The following is a 15,186-nucleotide window of genomic DNA, read 5'->3' on the forward strand; positions in this document are numbered from 1 at the left end:
ACAAAAGCCTAGGCTAACAACAGGGTCTCTAAAATGACTATTGTTATAGTCTGTTACTGTTGACTGTTGTTGGGACTTGTGACTATCTAAAATGACTATTGTTATTCATTCTTAAAAAAAATGTATCATGTTGTCAGTGGCCTTTGGTTCTCTGATAAATTCAGTGTACTTGTCTTCATAAGGTGTGCCTAGGGAACATAATATGTTAATAAAGTACATACTACAGTACATACGCGTTATATTAAATATTATTAATTACATACTTCAGCACAATGTATTAAACAGACTTAATACAAAGAGGGACCTGCTCTGGTACCACCAAAAAAACGCAGCAGAATGGAGGAGCTTCTGGTCTGAGCTCCCTCAGGGCATCTAGGATAGGGCCATTAGAACATCCAGGCTCTACCCACTGATCCCGCTCCAGGGCACTTAATCAATACAGAAACTCTGAATCACAGATCATTATCTGACGATCACCCCCCTAAAAAAAAGTGCATGTAGACCTCAAGATGCAGTGGCTGTACAACAGAAGAGGAATGGTTCTTTAGAGATGGACACAGTGCACAGAGGACATATTTGGTAAGAAACCAGAAACCACAGTTGGGACCTGTGTTAGTCCGTGAGAAACGACATCACTTGTTTACAGTTTCGGTTACAAAGAAAAACAACGCTGACACATTCCCAGGGTTTGGGGGAGCTGGAGCTTGGAGCTTGGCATGTTATGCACTGACTTCACATGATTAATAATATTAAGACACTCACTTTGCTAACTTAATACAAGTCAAAAACAGAATATTATAATTAAATTATTTTTTTTCCCAACCTGGGGAAAAAGAAACACATAAGTAATGATACAGTAATAAAATATTCAAATACAGTTTGTTGTTTGAATAAAAAAAAGCAAAATATACATATGAAAAATGTAATGGTGGTGCCATAAGTTAAAGACAGGTATAGTGGCTTTAACGGCTTCTACACACAGTTGCGTTCTGTCAACGCATGCCAGTGGGTGTTCCCGACGGTAGCTATGCAAATGACTTGAAGTATAACCGTAATTTTATTGGTTGGTGCCGGCCGTCGATTGGCTTGATTGGCCGGTGCCGTCTGTCGGTGCAGCTACAGCTGAACTTCTCAACGCGGCGGCGGGAGGGCTTAGTGATGCAACGGACCCACAATTCAGTTCGACGCGGATGACGTGAGCCCATGTAAAGTGAATGGGATGCGTCTCCAGCACTGCAACGCACGCAACTGTGTGTAGAGGCCGTAAGTCTGTCAAAAGTGCAGTCTGCAGTCTCAACTATTCAGGTCAAATTCAGTGAATTGCTCCTCATGATCCATTGTCTGCTTAGTGTTTGTGTTAAGACGCACAGTCCTGGCTGTGAAAATGGAAAACACACACACAATGGCTCTGATCAAGCCATAGACTGCCTCAGCCAGTGATGCATCTGGAGCACGGAAGGGAAGATTTTGCAAAACTGAATTACGGACTGCACCTTTAAGAGTTAGAGCCAAGGCTGGACAAGCGTCATTCACACTGTCGCGTTATACAGGGACCACTTTCAGTCTCTCCAGTTTGCATGTGCGTGGCTGAAATTATAGAGGCTACTCCAAAAATCTGACCATTAAGGTATTGCAATACAGAGCAATGATTTACCAATCAAATAAGCAATGCAATTACCACACCAAGCGGCACTTATCCAATTGTGATGCAGGATGCTGATGTCTGATTTGTGCATTCCTTTTTATCCCCCTGAAAGACTTAGGCTTACACACACCATATAAACACATTTGTTTGTCTTTTACACTGTGCAGTCAGTACCATGCTTAGGCAACCTCTGTTAAACAATCTGAACATGACACAACCAGAGAGAGAGAAAGAAAGAAAGAAAGAAAGAAAGAAAGAAAGAGAGAGGTTCTCCCCACCAGAGCAGGCTGGCAGGCTGATATGTGCTTCAGGCCTGTGTACAAAGGCAACTGACCTCAACTGACTCGGGATTTTTGATCAGAGATGACACACAGTTATGCAATATTGGCATTCCCCTTCAAACAAGTCTAGTTAGGATAAAGACACACACACCCCACAGACAGAGGGAAATGGTACAAGGGAGTGAGGCAAGCACAGATAAGCCCCTCACAGATGACCAATGATTATCCGATTGTCCACCACGATGCCTGTACATCCTCCAACTCAACAGAAAATAAGTGTAATGTTGAACATGTTAAATCGGGGTGATAAGAGAGTCTTGAGTTACATTAAAATGAGTGCCACAATGTCAGGAAAACAGAACACAACTGGAACAGTCCTTTTGCATGTTTGGCTCCACGGTGGGTGCAGCGGTTTGACCGGGAGCCACGCGTAAATTGCTTGGGCTTCCATCTGTGTCCCCCACCTCCTACGACTCTTCACAGGTGAAGGAGGCCAACCCGAAGAGTCCAGCTGTGTTTGAGGTGGTCAAGAAAAATAAGAGACATTCAATTAAACATGATGTTTGCTGAAACAATTAACAGTGCTATCAAAATTCCCTTACATTGACTCATTAGACAAAACAGAACATAACTCAATGTAGCACACTGATTCACATTTAATGTCACTGTCAGTATGTTATTTGTATATTTGTGTAGACAGTACTGTTTCTATATTTGTAGCCCATATGCAGAAATAAAGAGAATAAATAGTAAGTGGTAAGAAGAGTTAGCAGGAACAAGCAGCCTTTCCCTTCATACTCACAAAATACGGTAGGTAGGATTGCAGAGGCAGCTATGAATCAATCTCTATGGTAACCGAAGGGTCATCTGGACCATCTGGAATATAACAAACAACTCAATATATAAATAAATAAGTGCACGTGTTAAATGTGTTGAAATTAGATCATCCAGCAGACTTGGAGGAGAGAGATTCAATCAGCCAATTTTGCTAGAAAATGTTATTGACTTGTGAGAGTGTTAAGAGACAGAGCTGTCGAGTGAATGGAGCAAGGCTCCCTGGGGATTGTACACAGCAGCGCACTGTGGAAAGGATGAGAAAATGGTGGCGGGATGTGGCAAGCAGCAGCCCCAAATCTGGGCCACAGTCGTTCCATCTAATTTATCTGCCCCCTGAGGTGACACTTGGAATGAAATGAAGCTTGACTGAAATGCTCCAGCATCGATACAACACCTCAGTTTGCTGTGATTTTTTTTTTTCAAAGTGGAGAAATTTGTCCAGTTTTAAACAGCATTGTTTTTATGTTAATGTAGACAATTAGAGTACAACGTTTATATAAATTGAAACTTTTTTAAGTGCTCTGCTACAAACTGCCCATTGGTATACAGAGCAAAGGCCATTTATAGGATTTAGTCAGACAGATACTCCATCTGAAATTAATTTGAATGCCTTCAGTGTGTCTGTAAAAACATCTCAAGGAGAATGACTTTCATTAATAGCGTTGGCGTCAACCTCAAAATGGGCCCTTTTAATTCCACTGGGAGGAGAGTATTCAGTCCATTCAGACCAAGTAGGCATATTATTCCTAGATGTGATTAAAACATGGCAGGGGAATCCTGCCCCGTGGACCAGTCGAACAGATAGGTCATTGTGCGGCAGAATAATACGGGGCAGTGAGCGCCCGGTCGTCACATGATCCCTATCTGTCTGGTGCCGCGGCTGCGCACCTCCCGCCGGCCCCGCGCCAATTCCGCCATCTCTGCTGATTGCTCTCAGATCGCGCCGCATGTAACCGAACTGCCCTTTCATTCCGCTAACGAAGGGGCGGAGGGGGAGGGATTGGGGACAGAGGGACGGAGGGGGGAGAAGGTTGGGGAGGCTTGGAGCTGGTTCCTGTCCAGGACGCCTATCGTGTTCAACTCACCTGTGCCCTCTTCATCCGATCCTCCTCCTCCTCCTCCTCCTCTACCCCGTCGCTCAAGCTGCTCCTCATCGTCCTCCTCGTCGTCCTCCTCATCGTCCCACTTCTCCTCATTGGCTAGCAAAGGATTGTGGGATTCGGAGTAGCTCAGGCTCCGCATGGGGAAATAGTGACCGTCGCCCTGACTGAAAGACAAACACAGAAGAAAACATACGTTTACATAACCTTAACAGCATTTAGGACTGTCATAAAGAGATACACAATCTAAACTTTGTCCTACTGTTAAACTACAGTTGCAGTTCTTTTAGGACATCAGTCACTACACTGCAGTACACTGGATACATGGATACTGCATATACCTACAACTATGGCACTTTGACTATGGCTATGTATATGAATCTGTGCTTACTTCATGAAATATGGGAGGGATCTAATCTAGCATATTGTATTATGCACTATGAACTATACATGCTATGGCAAAATCAATTGAAAAGCCTGGAACATCTGCTTAAATCTGTCATGAATTAAGGCTAACACTTCTGAGGTAAGAAACTTCCCTCAAAAGTGACACTGAAGCATGGTCTCTTGTTAACCCTTTGGCTGGGAGACCCAAAGGAGACGGACTGCGTGGGAGCTGCAGGACATCCCCCTCCTGAAAGGCTTGTGTTTCCGCAGGTTATCTGAGCACTTCAGTCCCCAGCACTGACAGGCTGAGGAAACCGATCGGCTCCAGAATAATTTGTCTTGTGTCCGAGGGTCTTTGTTAGCGGCCAACAATAATGTTCCTCTGAACACACACACACACACACACACACACACACACACACACACACACACACACACACACACACACACACACAGACATGCAGACACAGACACACCTCCCCGAGGAGGTGCATGGTACGCAAGATGCTAGGCCAAGAGCCTGAGTCCAAACCACACAATACATCAAGCCAACTCCCCATTAGAAGCCATCCATCAGCAGAATTTGGCAACGAATCCGACAGATTTCAAAACTGAACTAAAAAGGCAGCCCAGCAAGATGTGGAAACCTGCACTGACCTTGTGAACACCGGAATGAACCAGAGCCGTTTGTCTTCGCCAAAGACCTGCTGGAGATTGCGACGCGTGCCCACGTTGAAGCCATGTTTGTCTGGGCCTCCCTGAAACATGGGCGCAGAGAAAGCCTCTGGAGAAAGAAACGGACCAAAAACAAGAAAAGGGGACATATTTGAACTCGTGTTGGATAGATCTGTGAGGGCTTCATATGAGCAGACATGGTGAATATGTTCTCGAAGGAGGATAACTGAAGTTTACATATCGTGGAGTTTATTTTTTCGTTTTGGCAATAAGCGGGATAATGTATAGAATGCCGGTCATTATTGGGAAAATAAGTCCCTTCAGGGCGGAACAAGACCCCTCCGCTGGCGCGTCGGGGTCCGGTTCGCCCTGTCGGGACTTATTTTCCCAATAATGACAGGCGTTCTATACATTATCCCTTACGTAACATCAAGATCATGGTGTAATAGCAAAAAAAAATACTCCATGCTCCTCACCAAACACACATATGCTAAATTGTCCTAATGTGGGACACTGCCTAGTGTGGGACACCTAAGCCCCAGTGGGTATGGCTCTTCCCCAAACTAATGAATGTCAGTGAGGCTATGGGAAAGCCAAAGCTGTAGGTCCTGTGATTAAAATTGGATGTTGATTTAATGTGTTGACTACTATAGAAGTCCGAAAAGCAAAAAATATCCCACATTAGGGCAATTCACCCCAAGAGAGAGAGAGATAGAGAGAGAGAGAGTATACAATGCATTTATCAAATCTGTTAAGGAAGCCCAGGTAGCACTGTAAGTAATACAGACTGTAGGAGCTGGTTGTGTTTCAGCTCACCTAAAGTGGACCGGTTCTTAGCCACGAGCCAGCAGTGGTAGCCAAAGAGGAACAAGAGGCTGACGAAGAACATGACAGACACAAATAAAAGGAACAATACGTGGAACTTCGCAGGTCCGTTTGGAAGCTCACCCTATGCATAAAAATACACATAGAAAGACAATTAACATTTTTGATTTTCAGTTCTAACTCACTAAATGTCATAAAATTACAACCCATGATGGCTAGTTTTCAAACAGTGAATACAGAGTCTATCTAGAACTGAACCAGATCTGATGCATAATAACCTCTATTCATATTGTTAAAATGTTATGCTTTATGCCTGGCCCCAGCAGTGGCGCGACTGGCTGGGGCACCATACGCCGGCGACCCGGGTTCAATTCCCGCCCCGTGGTCCTTTCCGCATCCCACCCCGACTCTCTCTCCCACTCACTTCCTGTCAATCTCCACTATCCTATCTAATTAAAGGTATAAAAAGCCCAAAAAATATACTTTAAAAAAAAAAAAAAATGGTATGATTTATTTTTCATTCTCAAATATGGTCAGTCAATAAAATAAATCTTTATAAGACAGATTTATCCCAACAAAGAGATTATTTTGAGGTGGGATGGAACATGGAAGGCATATGATGACATTGCCTCTTACCATCCAAAATTTCAGGAAATACTGGAACACGGTTGACGCGATGAATACACAATAGAACATGGAGTAGGACAGGAACAACAGGAAGTACTTGTAGTTGGAGAAGCCAACACAGTTGTTTACCCTAATTCAAAAGCAGAAAAAATAGGACAAGTGTCAGTCAAGCTGTGGCAATTTTTCTGAACCACAAAAGCCGAACATTGACTGCAACGCATGCATGCCTGATTGCACACACAGGCTAACGAGGCGTTTATACACGTACCACGGGCAGTGATGATCCATTTTCAGGACACACCTGGAAAAAGAAGGAGCCATACATCAGTCACACTGGTAGTTAAACCTGAACCCATCTGGGATACCCTTTCAGCCAGATCCACTTCCTTCTGCACAACACCTCCTTAATTAGCATGCTACTATCCTCTTTCAGCGGTCCTTCACAAGGCAATGGAGTGGAGAGTGAAGAAGTGTGGGGGTCATAATGGCAGAATGGGTAGTTGGTGTGTGTTTGAGTGTGTGTGTGTGGTGGGGTGGGGTGGGGGGATTACTTACGTTTCGCAAACAGAGCAGTGATGACAGCGGTCGGGCTTAAGCACCTGGCACCTATCACAGAACCTGATAGCTGGGATCACACACATTAACCACATTAGACAAACATAAACACACACACACACACACATATGAAACCCCCCCAACAGTCAATCAAGGAAGTCCTGTAGACTGTTCTGTGTCCACCAACCCTACTCAATCACACAATCCACCTCCACCTGCTACTCCCCTGCTTAGTATCACATGAACTGTCGGACTGTTGAGACCACCAACATTGTCAGACACTTAGACAAAAACACTGCCAGTCACCATTGGACAGTACAACCAAAACATCTACATGTCTGAGTTAGGGTTGCATACTGTACACACAGTCACCCAACTCCTCTGCTAGATTTCCCCTCTCCATTTCCCTCTGTCATCTCATGGTCACTCCATTTTGCTAATTGGCTCCAAAAACTGCAGTCACAAGTCACTCAGAGCTGAGCTCAGATGAGTTTGGCGATGATAAATAGTTACCAGGTATCGACCTGAACAGAAATACTGAATAATAATAATAATAATAATACCCCTAGTTCTACTGGTCACAATGTTTAGTCTCTTAGTGGTGTAGAACACTGGAGCCCAAACTTTGAACCACAATCCAGAGTGACGTTGAAAAGAGTGTGAGAGAGGCGCAAAGATGTTGCGTTGTCATGACAACCGCAAGTATCACTTAAGATAACTTCATACCACCACAACCACCACCACCACCACCTTAGCGGAGACACAAGAGTGTCTAGCAAAACAACTTCACCAACAACAACAACAGAATCCACAACCACAACCAATAACTAACAGTAGCCTAATCAAATGGGTGGGACCCATGAAGTGTAATAGATTATCACAACATTTTGGGACGTAAGGTGACCACCACAGCTTACCTCCTGATTGTGCTCGAGTAAATATGGGGAGTCTCTTTGCAATGTCTGCAAGGATCTGCTTTTGAGCATCTGGTCTTTCCTCCATCTCATACCGCTCTTTGTCTGTGTAGGACATATGAAACTAAAAAAATATATATATGAAAAATGTATGAATATAATGGTCATAGACTTGTAATACACCACCATTACATAGAGCAGCAATACGTAATCCTTACAAATAATCAAACAGGGTGCCTTTCCTCTGTCTGAATGCTTATGAAAGTAGGCTGAAATATATGCCTGAACAGAGAGAGTCTAGAATATTATGTTTACTAAGAAACGTCTGCATGTACTTAGGTTTCTGATCTTGAGGTAAAAGTAATATTAGCTGATGATTACTGATTCTTACCTTCTTAGAGGGAGTGGCTGGTGGGGTGAAGATGGCTTTCCAGTACGTCCAACAGAACATCACAAAGCACACATGGAATACTAAAATATATGCCGCTGCATGCAAATAAAAAACAATTACCGGTAGTTAAAAAACAAAAGATCAACATTCTCACAGTGTCACTTTCAAAGGCGGTCAGTCCTTTAATAGCATATCAGCTGAACAAACATGTCTAGCCGAATAATGGGGTTGGCATGTTACAGAAACAAGACAGATCATTCAAATAGAAGATATTAATTATATAATTATTAAAAACTGTTGCAAGCTCCCGTGTAACAAACTACAATTTAACAAATTGCATTGTAACAAGCTGAATAATAAAGAACAGTCTACTCACCCTTTTCCAGCGTATTGCTAAGAGTAACTGTGGATGACAAACAGAGTTATAGGCTTGCATTAGTGGGTCATGTCATTAACATGAGTGCCTGAATAAAATATTCAACGAGGAATCAAAATACGATCAAGCCAGGGTGGCTGATAATGTTGCAGATTGATTGAGGATACTGAGGTTGATGAAAGCTATCCCTATCCTATCCTATCCCTAGGTTAATTGGATGAATCCACTAGGCAGCGTAGTCTTTCGGACTGGTTATCCGATCGAAATCGAAGCTCATTTTGAAAATGTTTACTTAAACCCAGAGTATAAAAGAGTATAAAAATCACTTCCTTATTGCCCGTCTGCAACACCTCTCTCTATCAGCTAGCACTAAGTAGACCGATTCAAACAACACGCACACAAATAAGTCGGGTATTTCTAATACTTACAAAAACATAGCTCAAAAACATATGCGTAATAAGACCATAGCACCACAGACGATATGATTACGACAGGTATCCAGGAGAATATCCTCTGACAGCATCTTAGCCCCCTTGATAGAGCCATATTCAGCCTAGCTCCTCAATCATTTTCTCTGACGCATACTAACCCGCCTGACTGGAAAAAAAAAAAAAAACTGAACCAGATCGGTATTTGATTACTTGAGACTGTTAAAGGAGCCTACAGGACTAATGTGTTCATTATACTCGACGCATTGGTCACTGCGTCACTAATGGGTTGAGCAGAGCGAGGTCCAGTCTGTGCTGTCAAGGTGGATAAGAGAGAGTTGTTGGACGTTTGACACAGTAGAAGTAATGGCAGTAAAATAGCCTATAAAATAAAAATGACCTAAGCCTAATAAGATCTGAACAATATGACTCTAGCCTACATTTTGATGAGGATATGGGAGGTCAGCTTTTACCTCCCATACATATACTGTAGGCTAGGCCTTACATTAAAATAAATGTTAAACAAGTTAAAATAGATAAATTGCATTTTTCAGATTTAGGCTTATAGTTTTTCTGCTTGTATTGCTTAATCCTATTGTCAAAGAGGGGGACATGGCAGAGCTGAGGCGCGTTCAAGGGGAACTCAAATTCAAGCTGATTGAAGCTAAGGAGGATTACAGAAAGAAGGTGGAACAGAAGCTGCAGGAAAACAACTTAAAGGAGACATGGGACTGCATGAAGGTTATCACTGGCCTGAAGAAGAACAGCAGCTCTGTGGAGGGGGACCTGGACAGGGTGAACCAGTTGAACCACTTCTACAACAGGTTTGACTGACCTGCTCCAGCTCCAATGGTGGTGGTCTGTCCACCATCCCCCAGCCCCCACCCTCACACCCCCTCAATACCAGCGCAACACTCACCTCCATCATCACAGGCTATCGTATCCCACCATCACTGGATTTTGCACCCTCCCCACATGGCTTATCATTAACAATGAGGTGACAACGACCTCAGTCAACAGCCATCAGACACACAGATCCCAGATGCACCTCCCCCTCCCTCCCCCTTACACCCCTCACCATTACAAAGATCAAGTGACAGTCCAACTTCAGAAATTGCGCAGCAATAAAGCAGCTGGGCCTGACAGACTGTGCCCAAGGCTACTCAAGGCCTGTGCTGCTGAACTGGGGGAGCCACTGAAGCACATCTTCAATTTGAGCCTACGCCTTGGACAACACAAGTTCCAACACTGTGGAAGACATGTCTCACCCCTGTCCCTAAGAAGCCACACCCTAGTGAGCTTAATGACTACAGACCTGTCGCCTTACATCACATGTGATGAAGACAATGGAGCGATTGGTCTTAGGTATGCTCAGACCACAGGTACGCCATGCACTAGACCCGTTACAGTTTGCTTACCAGGAGAAAGTGGAATGGACGATGCCATCACTTATCTTCTACACAGGACACATTCCCACCTGGACAAGGGGAAAAGTGCTGTGAGAATCATGTTCTTTGATTTCTCAAGTGCTTTTAACACCATCCAGCCCCTCAGATTGGGAGACAAGCTCTTGCAGATGGGTGTGGACGCTCACCTGGTAACCTGGATTACAGATTACCTGACCGAGCGACCACAGTTCGTCAGACTGAAGAACTGTCTCTCTGACACTGTGATCTGCAGCACCGAAGCGCCACAGGGAACTGTGCTCTCTCCAGTCCTGTTCACCCTGTACACATCTGACTTCTGCTACAACACCGAGTCATGCCACATGCAGAAGTTTTCTGATGATACTGCAATTGTGGGGTGTATCAGGAACGGGCAGGAGGAGGAGTACAGGAGCCTGGTGGAGGACTTTTTGCAATGGTGCAAACTCAATCATCTTCAACTTAACACTTTAAAGACCAAGGAGATGGTGGTGGATTTCCGCAGGTCTAAGCCCACTCTGCTATCAGTCCACATTGATGGGGTCAATGTGGAGGTGGTTAGCACCTACAAGTATCTGGGTCTCCACCTGGACAATAAACTGGACTGGTCAGCCAACACTGATGCACTCTACAAGAAAGGGCAGAGCAGGCTGTACTTCCTGAGGAGGCTGCGGTCCTTCAATGTGTGCAGTAAGCTCCTCAGGATGTTCTACCAGTCTGTTGTTGCCAGCGCCCTTCTATGCAGTAGTATGCTGGGGAGGAAGCACAAGGAAGAAGGATGTGGGGCTTAATTGACAGGCTGGTAAGGAAAGCTGGCTCTGTAGTGGGAGCTGAACTGGAGTGCATCACTTCACTATCTGACAAAAGGACCCTGAACAAACTGATCAACATCTTGGACAATGAGTGTCACCCACTCCACAGCACTATTGTTAAGCAGAAGAGCCTGATCAGCTGGAGACTTCGCTCACTGCCTTGCACAACTGACAGACTGAGAAAGTAATTTGTCCCCAGGGCCATTGAACTGTTCAATGCCTCACTTAAGGGAAGAGGAGAGATAGACTTCTCTGCATAGTCTGTCTGCCTCTTCACTCCCTCCATGTTTGGTACTGTCTGTCCACTAGCCACTTGTACCACTGTCTTTATGCCTCACTGTTTGTGTGCTATATTAGCACATTGGCACATATGCATAACCCCCCCCCCTCCATGCCACAGCCGAACTGTGGCCACACTTATACATTTAAATATATAGATATATAGACTTTACTTTATTTCTGCATTGTTGCACTGTTGACTTACTCATTTGCACTATCACCATGGCCACTATCACCATTGCACTACCACCATGACACTCATTCACACAGAGCACCTTAGAGCACCTTACCATACCTTACTATGCACAGAGAATCACAGGCTCAGTCCCTGCCTCAGTCATTGCAAGTGCCTCTGATTTATTAATCACCACTATGTGGATACTGTTTTTAGAATTGATTTAGATTAAGTGTTAGTATAATTTGTATTTTTGTAATTTGTATTTTAGTATATTTTTATATATTGTATTAAGTGTTAGTATAATTTGTATTTTAGTATATTTAGCATATTCTTTATCTACTACTGTCCTTACTGCTTAGTTGTGTTTTTATATTATATACTTTAATTACTCTTTCTGCTGTTAAAGAATGTGTTTGTGTTGTATGTATGCTGATGAGACCTTGAATTTCCCCTGGGGATCAATAAAGTATCTATCTATCTATATCTATCTATCTTTAGATTTTCTGTATTTTAATTACATGTAAACCACCTTGGCACCATATTATAGGCTATGATTAGAGGAAAACCATGTTATGGTAGATGAAAATTAGATTAAAAAAAAGATGAAAGATTTTTTTGTAACAGTCAAGGTGGGTTTGAGAAGGATGACTACTGTATAGCTACTGAAAATAATCTCATATTATTAAGTATGGTGGAGGGTCTGTGATGTGGGGTTGTGTTTCCTCCAGTGGCCCTGGTAACATTGTTACGGTGCATGTTATCATGAATTCCATGAAATATCTGGACATTTTAAATCAAAATCTGTCTGTCTCCGTCAAGAAACTAAAAGTGGGTCATGATTGGATCATCCAGCAGGTGATCCAAAAGCCATCGTTCTCAGTCCCCTGATCTAAATCCAACGACAATCTTTGGGCTGAGCTAAAGAGGAGCCCAAATGTAATGTAACAGCGCCAATAATTATGGCATGGCATGAGAATTATAGTTTAGTTAATTATAGATTTTATAATAACCTTCTTTACTCAATTTTACCAGGGGTACCAATAATTATGAATGGCATTTTATTTATTTATTTTTTATGCTTTTACTCTTCATTTGAATAAACTTTATTTACAGTACTTGTCATTTCCAGATTAAATTAGTGAATGAGTGTTGTTGGCTAGTTTGTTTGTTAACTATCCATTAACAATCAGCAATACCTATACATGTACCCCTCAGTACCTGATAAGCAAAAATAGTTTGAAATTCAAGATGATCAAGATCACGTTTTGGTGAACATGTCTTTTCTCCGGGTTCACCTTGGAGTCTTTGCACCTCCCTGGCACCTGAAGACCTGTTTGGTTACAGGCCCATAACTCAACACAGGTTGTCTTCCACATTTCTAATCCAGCAAGTATAACAAGGTATTTATGCGACTAAATATACATCTTTCCAGAGTGTGTAAATCTAATACAGAATTTAGCCGTAAATCTGATCATACTAAACCTGATTTATAGGCCTCCTCCCGAGAAGTTTGTCCTGAGAACCCTGCTGATTTCTCAGACCCACAGGCAGATAAGGTGAAAGTTGGATAAAATTATTTATCCATGCTTTTCCCATCAAGTGAAAGATACTTTTTACAGACATGTGGCAAATTGCTTGAAATCCTCTTCAACTGTGATTTAGAGTAGACACACGTAACACCATGTGCCTAACTGTTTAAAGGATTAACATGCTTTATTCTGTTAGTTCATAAAAACCATGCAGTGCTAACTCTGCACAATACATGAAAAAAACATGCAGTGCTAACACTGCACAATACATGAATAATAAAAGAGCTCAAAAGATTACAAAATAATTAAAATGAACTCTCAGTAAACATGATTAAAATGGTCAAATTTCCTATATTTTTCAGCTGAACCTCTGACTAAGAGCAGACATAATCATATAGGCCTTCTACAAAGATAGGTAGGCTGAAATGTCTCTTAAAAAATATTTAACTCTGATTGCATCATTCAGAGAATGTATGGTGAAAAGCTTTTCAGCACATCTCAGGATACAATCTCTTTTCCCCCATTTTCCTGAATGCTGCAGACACTATAGTATATCTGAATAGCTATACTATAGTGAATATATGTAGATTTGTATAGCTGAATCTATGTAACTAGTACACAATTGCAGCAAATGAAAAAAAAAACTAATCAGTCTGTGTTTTCACTCACCACTAGATGTCACTGCTAGATTGGATCTGTTGTCAAACATCAAGGTGATTGTATTTTCTGGTACTGTTAATATGGCAAATGTTAACATTCACAAACTTGTTCTACTCTGTTTTCAAGAACAAAAGCATTGAATTGTATGTCACCAACACCTGTGTGTGTGTGTGTGTGTGTGTGTGTGTGTGTGTGTGTGTGTGTGTGTGTGTGTGTGTGTGTGTGTGTGTGTCTGTCTGTCTGTCTGTACTCAGTGTGTGTGTGTGTGTGTGTGTGTGTGTGTGTGTGTGTGTGTGTGTGTGTTTGCACACTAAAAGGTGAAAAGGTGAAGTTCCTGGCTGACTCGGAGGTCTCCTGCCACACAACCCTTCCCAGAGCATCACATGTGCCCCTTGTTCCCTGACGTCATGGACACTGTGTCTCATCCATATGTGTGAGCCTGCCAGTTGTTAACGGAATGGGGTGTAAATGTACGCTCCCCCAAACCAGAGCCTCAGTCCAGGGCCAGCCAGGGGCTTTGTGCTGCCTCACCTGCTCCACGCAGTTACGCAATCACTGTGAGCAGCACCACAATCACTTTTTAGATGAATTTTTTCACTGATATGTATATATAATATATATACATGTCAGTGGAAAAGTGCATATTATGATATTATGATATGATATGATATTAAGACATATTATGACTCTGAGGAAGACACAGTGTGTTGAATCGTCATTCGATTGTGCACCACAATAAACAAGTTAAAAAGTTATCTGAGTGCTGCGGTGATCCCTGGGTTTAGTCTCTTTGAAGTGGCCCAGTCAGTTTCTCTGACCCTTTAGTCCTGGACTGTGAGCACCGAAAAGGCTTGAGTGCAAGTGACACCCTTTTTATAGACTGTATATGTTATAAACATATTGAATACTACTATGAGCAGCACTGCATGTGTAGGTTTATTAGATTCCTATTGTAACTGCAATGTGAGTGCTACTCAGTCACTAATGCATATGCTACTCATAGGAGTATATACCAATTGAGAAGTTGGTGATGTACTTGAGCATTGCTTATAGAGGCCTTACGAAGGTATACGTACGTCTTATGTAAGACCTGTAGTGACTGGGCCTCCAGGTGGGCAGAACCACACACACTCTCCCAGACACCTGTGCTCGGCCGGTCCCCTGTGGTGCGGGTGGGTGACAGAGGCGAGATGCTGACAGGCCAAGTCCACTTTCTCACACACCGCACCCATGCAGCCCAGAGCACACACCGCACACACACAC

At 42.9% G+C, this 15,186-nt stretch overlaps 1 protein-coding gene across 1 annotated transcript; it reads right to left on the minus strand.

Moving 5' to 3' along the window:
• Window positions 1-1,163: 1,163 nt before the first annotated feature.
• Window positions 1,164-9,178, minus strand: zdhhc15b (zinc finger DHHC-type palmitoyltransferase 15b). Its single transcript, XM_048230632.1, has 12 exons — window positions 9,042-9,178; window positions 8,614-8,640; window positions 8,238-8,332; window positions 7,850-7,970; window positions 6,933-7,002; window positions 6,646-6,678; window positions 6,387-6,507; window positions 5,742-5,874; window positions 4,908-5,034; window positions 3,849-4,030; window positions 2,729-2,802; window positions 1,164-2,437 (listed from the first exon to the last, which is right to left on the minus strand). Exons 1-11 carry the CDS (start codon window positions 9,157-9,159, stop codon window positions 2,759-2,761), a joined length of 1,071 nt encoding a protein of 356 aa, XP_048086589.1. The 5' UTR covers window positions 9,160-9,178; the 3' UTR covers window positions 1,164-2,437; window positions 2,729-2,758.
• Between the last annotated feature and the right edge of the window lie 6,008 nt (window positions 9,179-15,186).

The sequence above is a fragment of the Alosa alosa genome, chromosome 21, assembly GCF_017589495.1.
Source record: "Alosa alosa isolate M-15738 ecotype Scorff River chromosome 21, AALO_Geno_1.1, whole genome shotgun sequence".
NCBI classification, from domain to species: Eukaryota; Metazoa; Chordata; class Actinopteri; order Clupeiformes; family Clupeidae; genus Alosa; species Alosa alosa.

Coding starts and splice junctions, on each gene's coding strand:
- zdhhc15b (XM_048230632.1), bottom strand. CDS start 9,159: ATGGCTCTATCAAGGGGGCTAAGATGCTGTCAGAGGATATTCTCCTGG. Junction 6,679..6,932: donor CACTGCTCTGTTTGCGAAAC/GTAAGTAATCCC, acceptor TTCTTTTTCCAG/GTGTGTCCTGAAAATGGATC. Junction 6,508..6,645: donor ATGGATCATCACTGCCCGTG/GTACGTGTATAA, acceptor CTTTTGAATTAG/GGTAAACAACTGTGTTGGCT.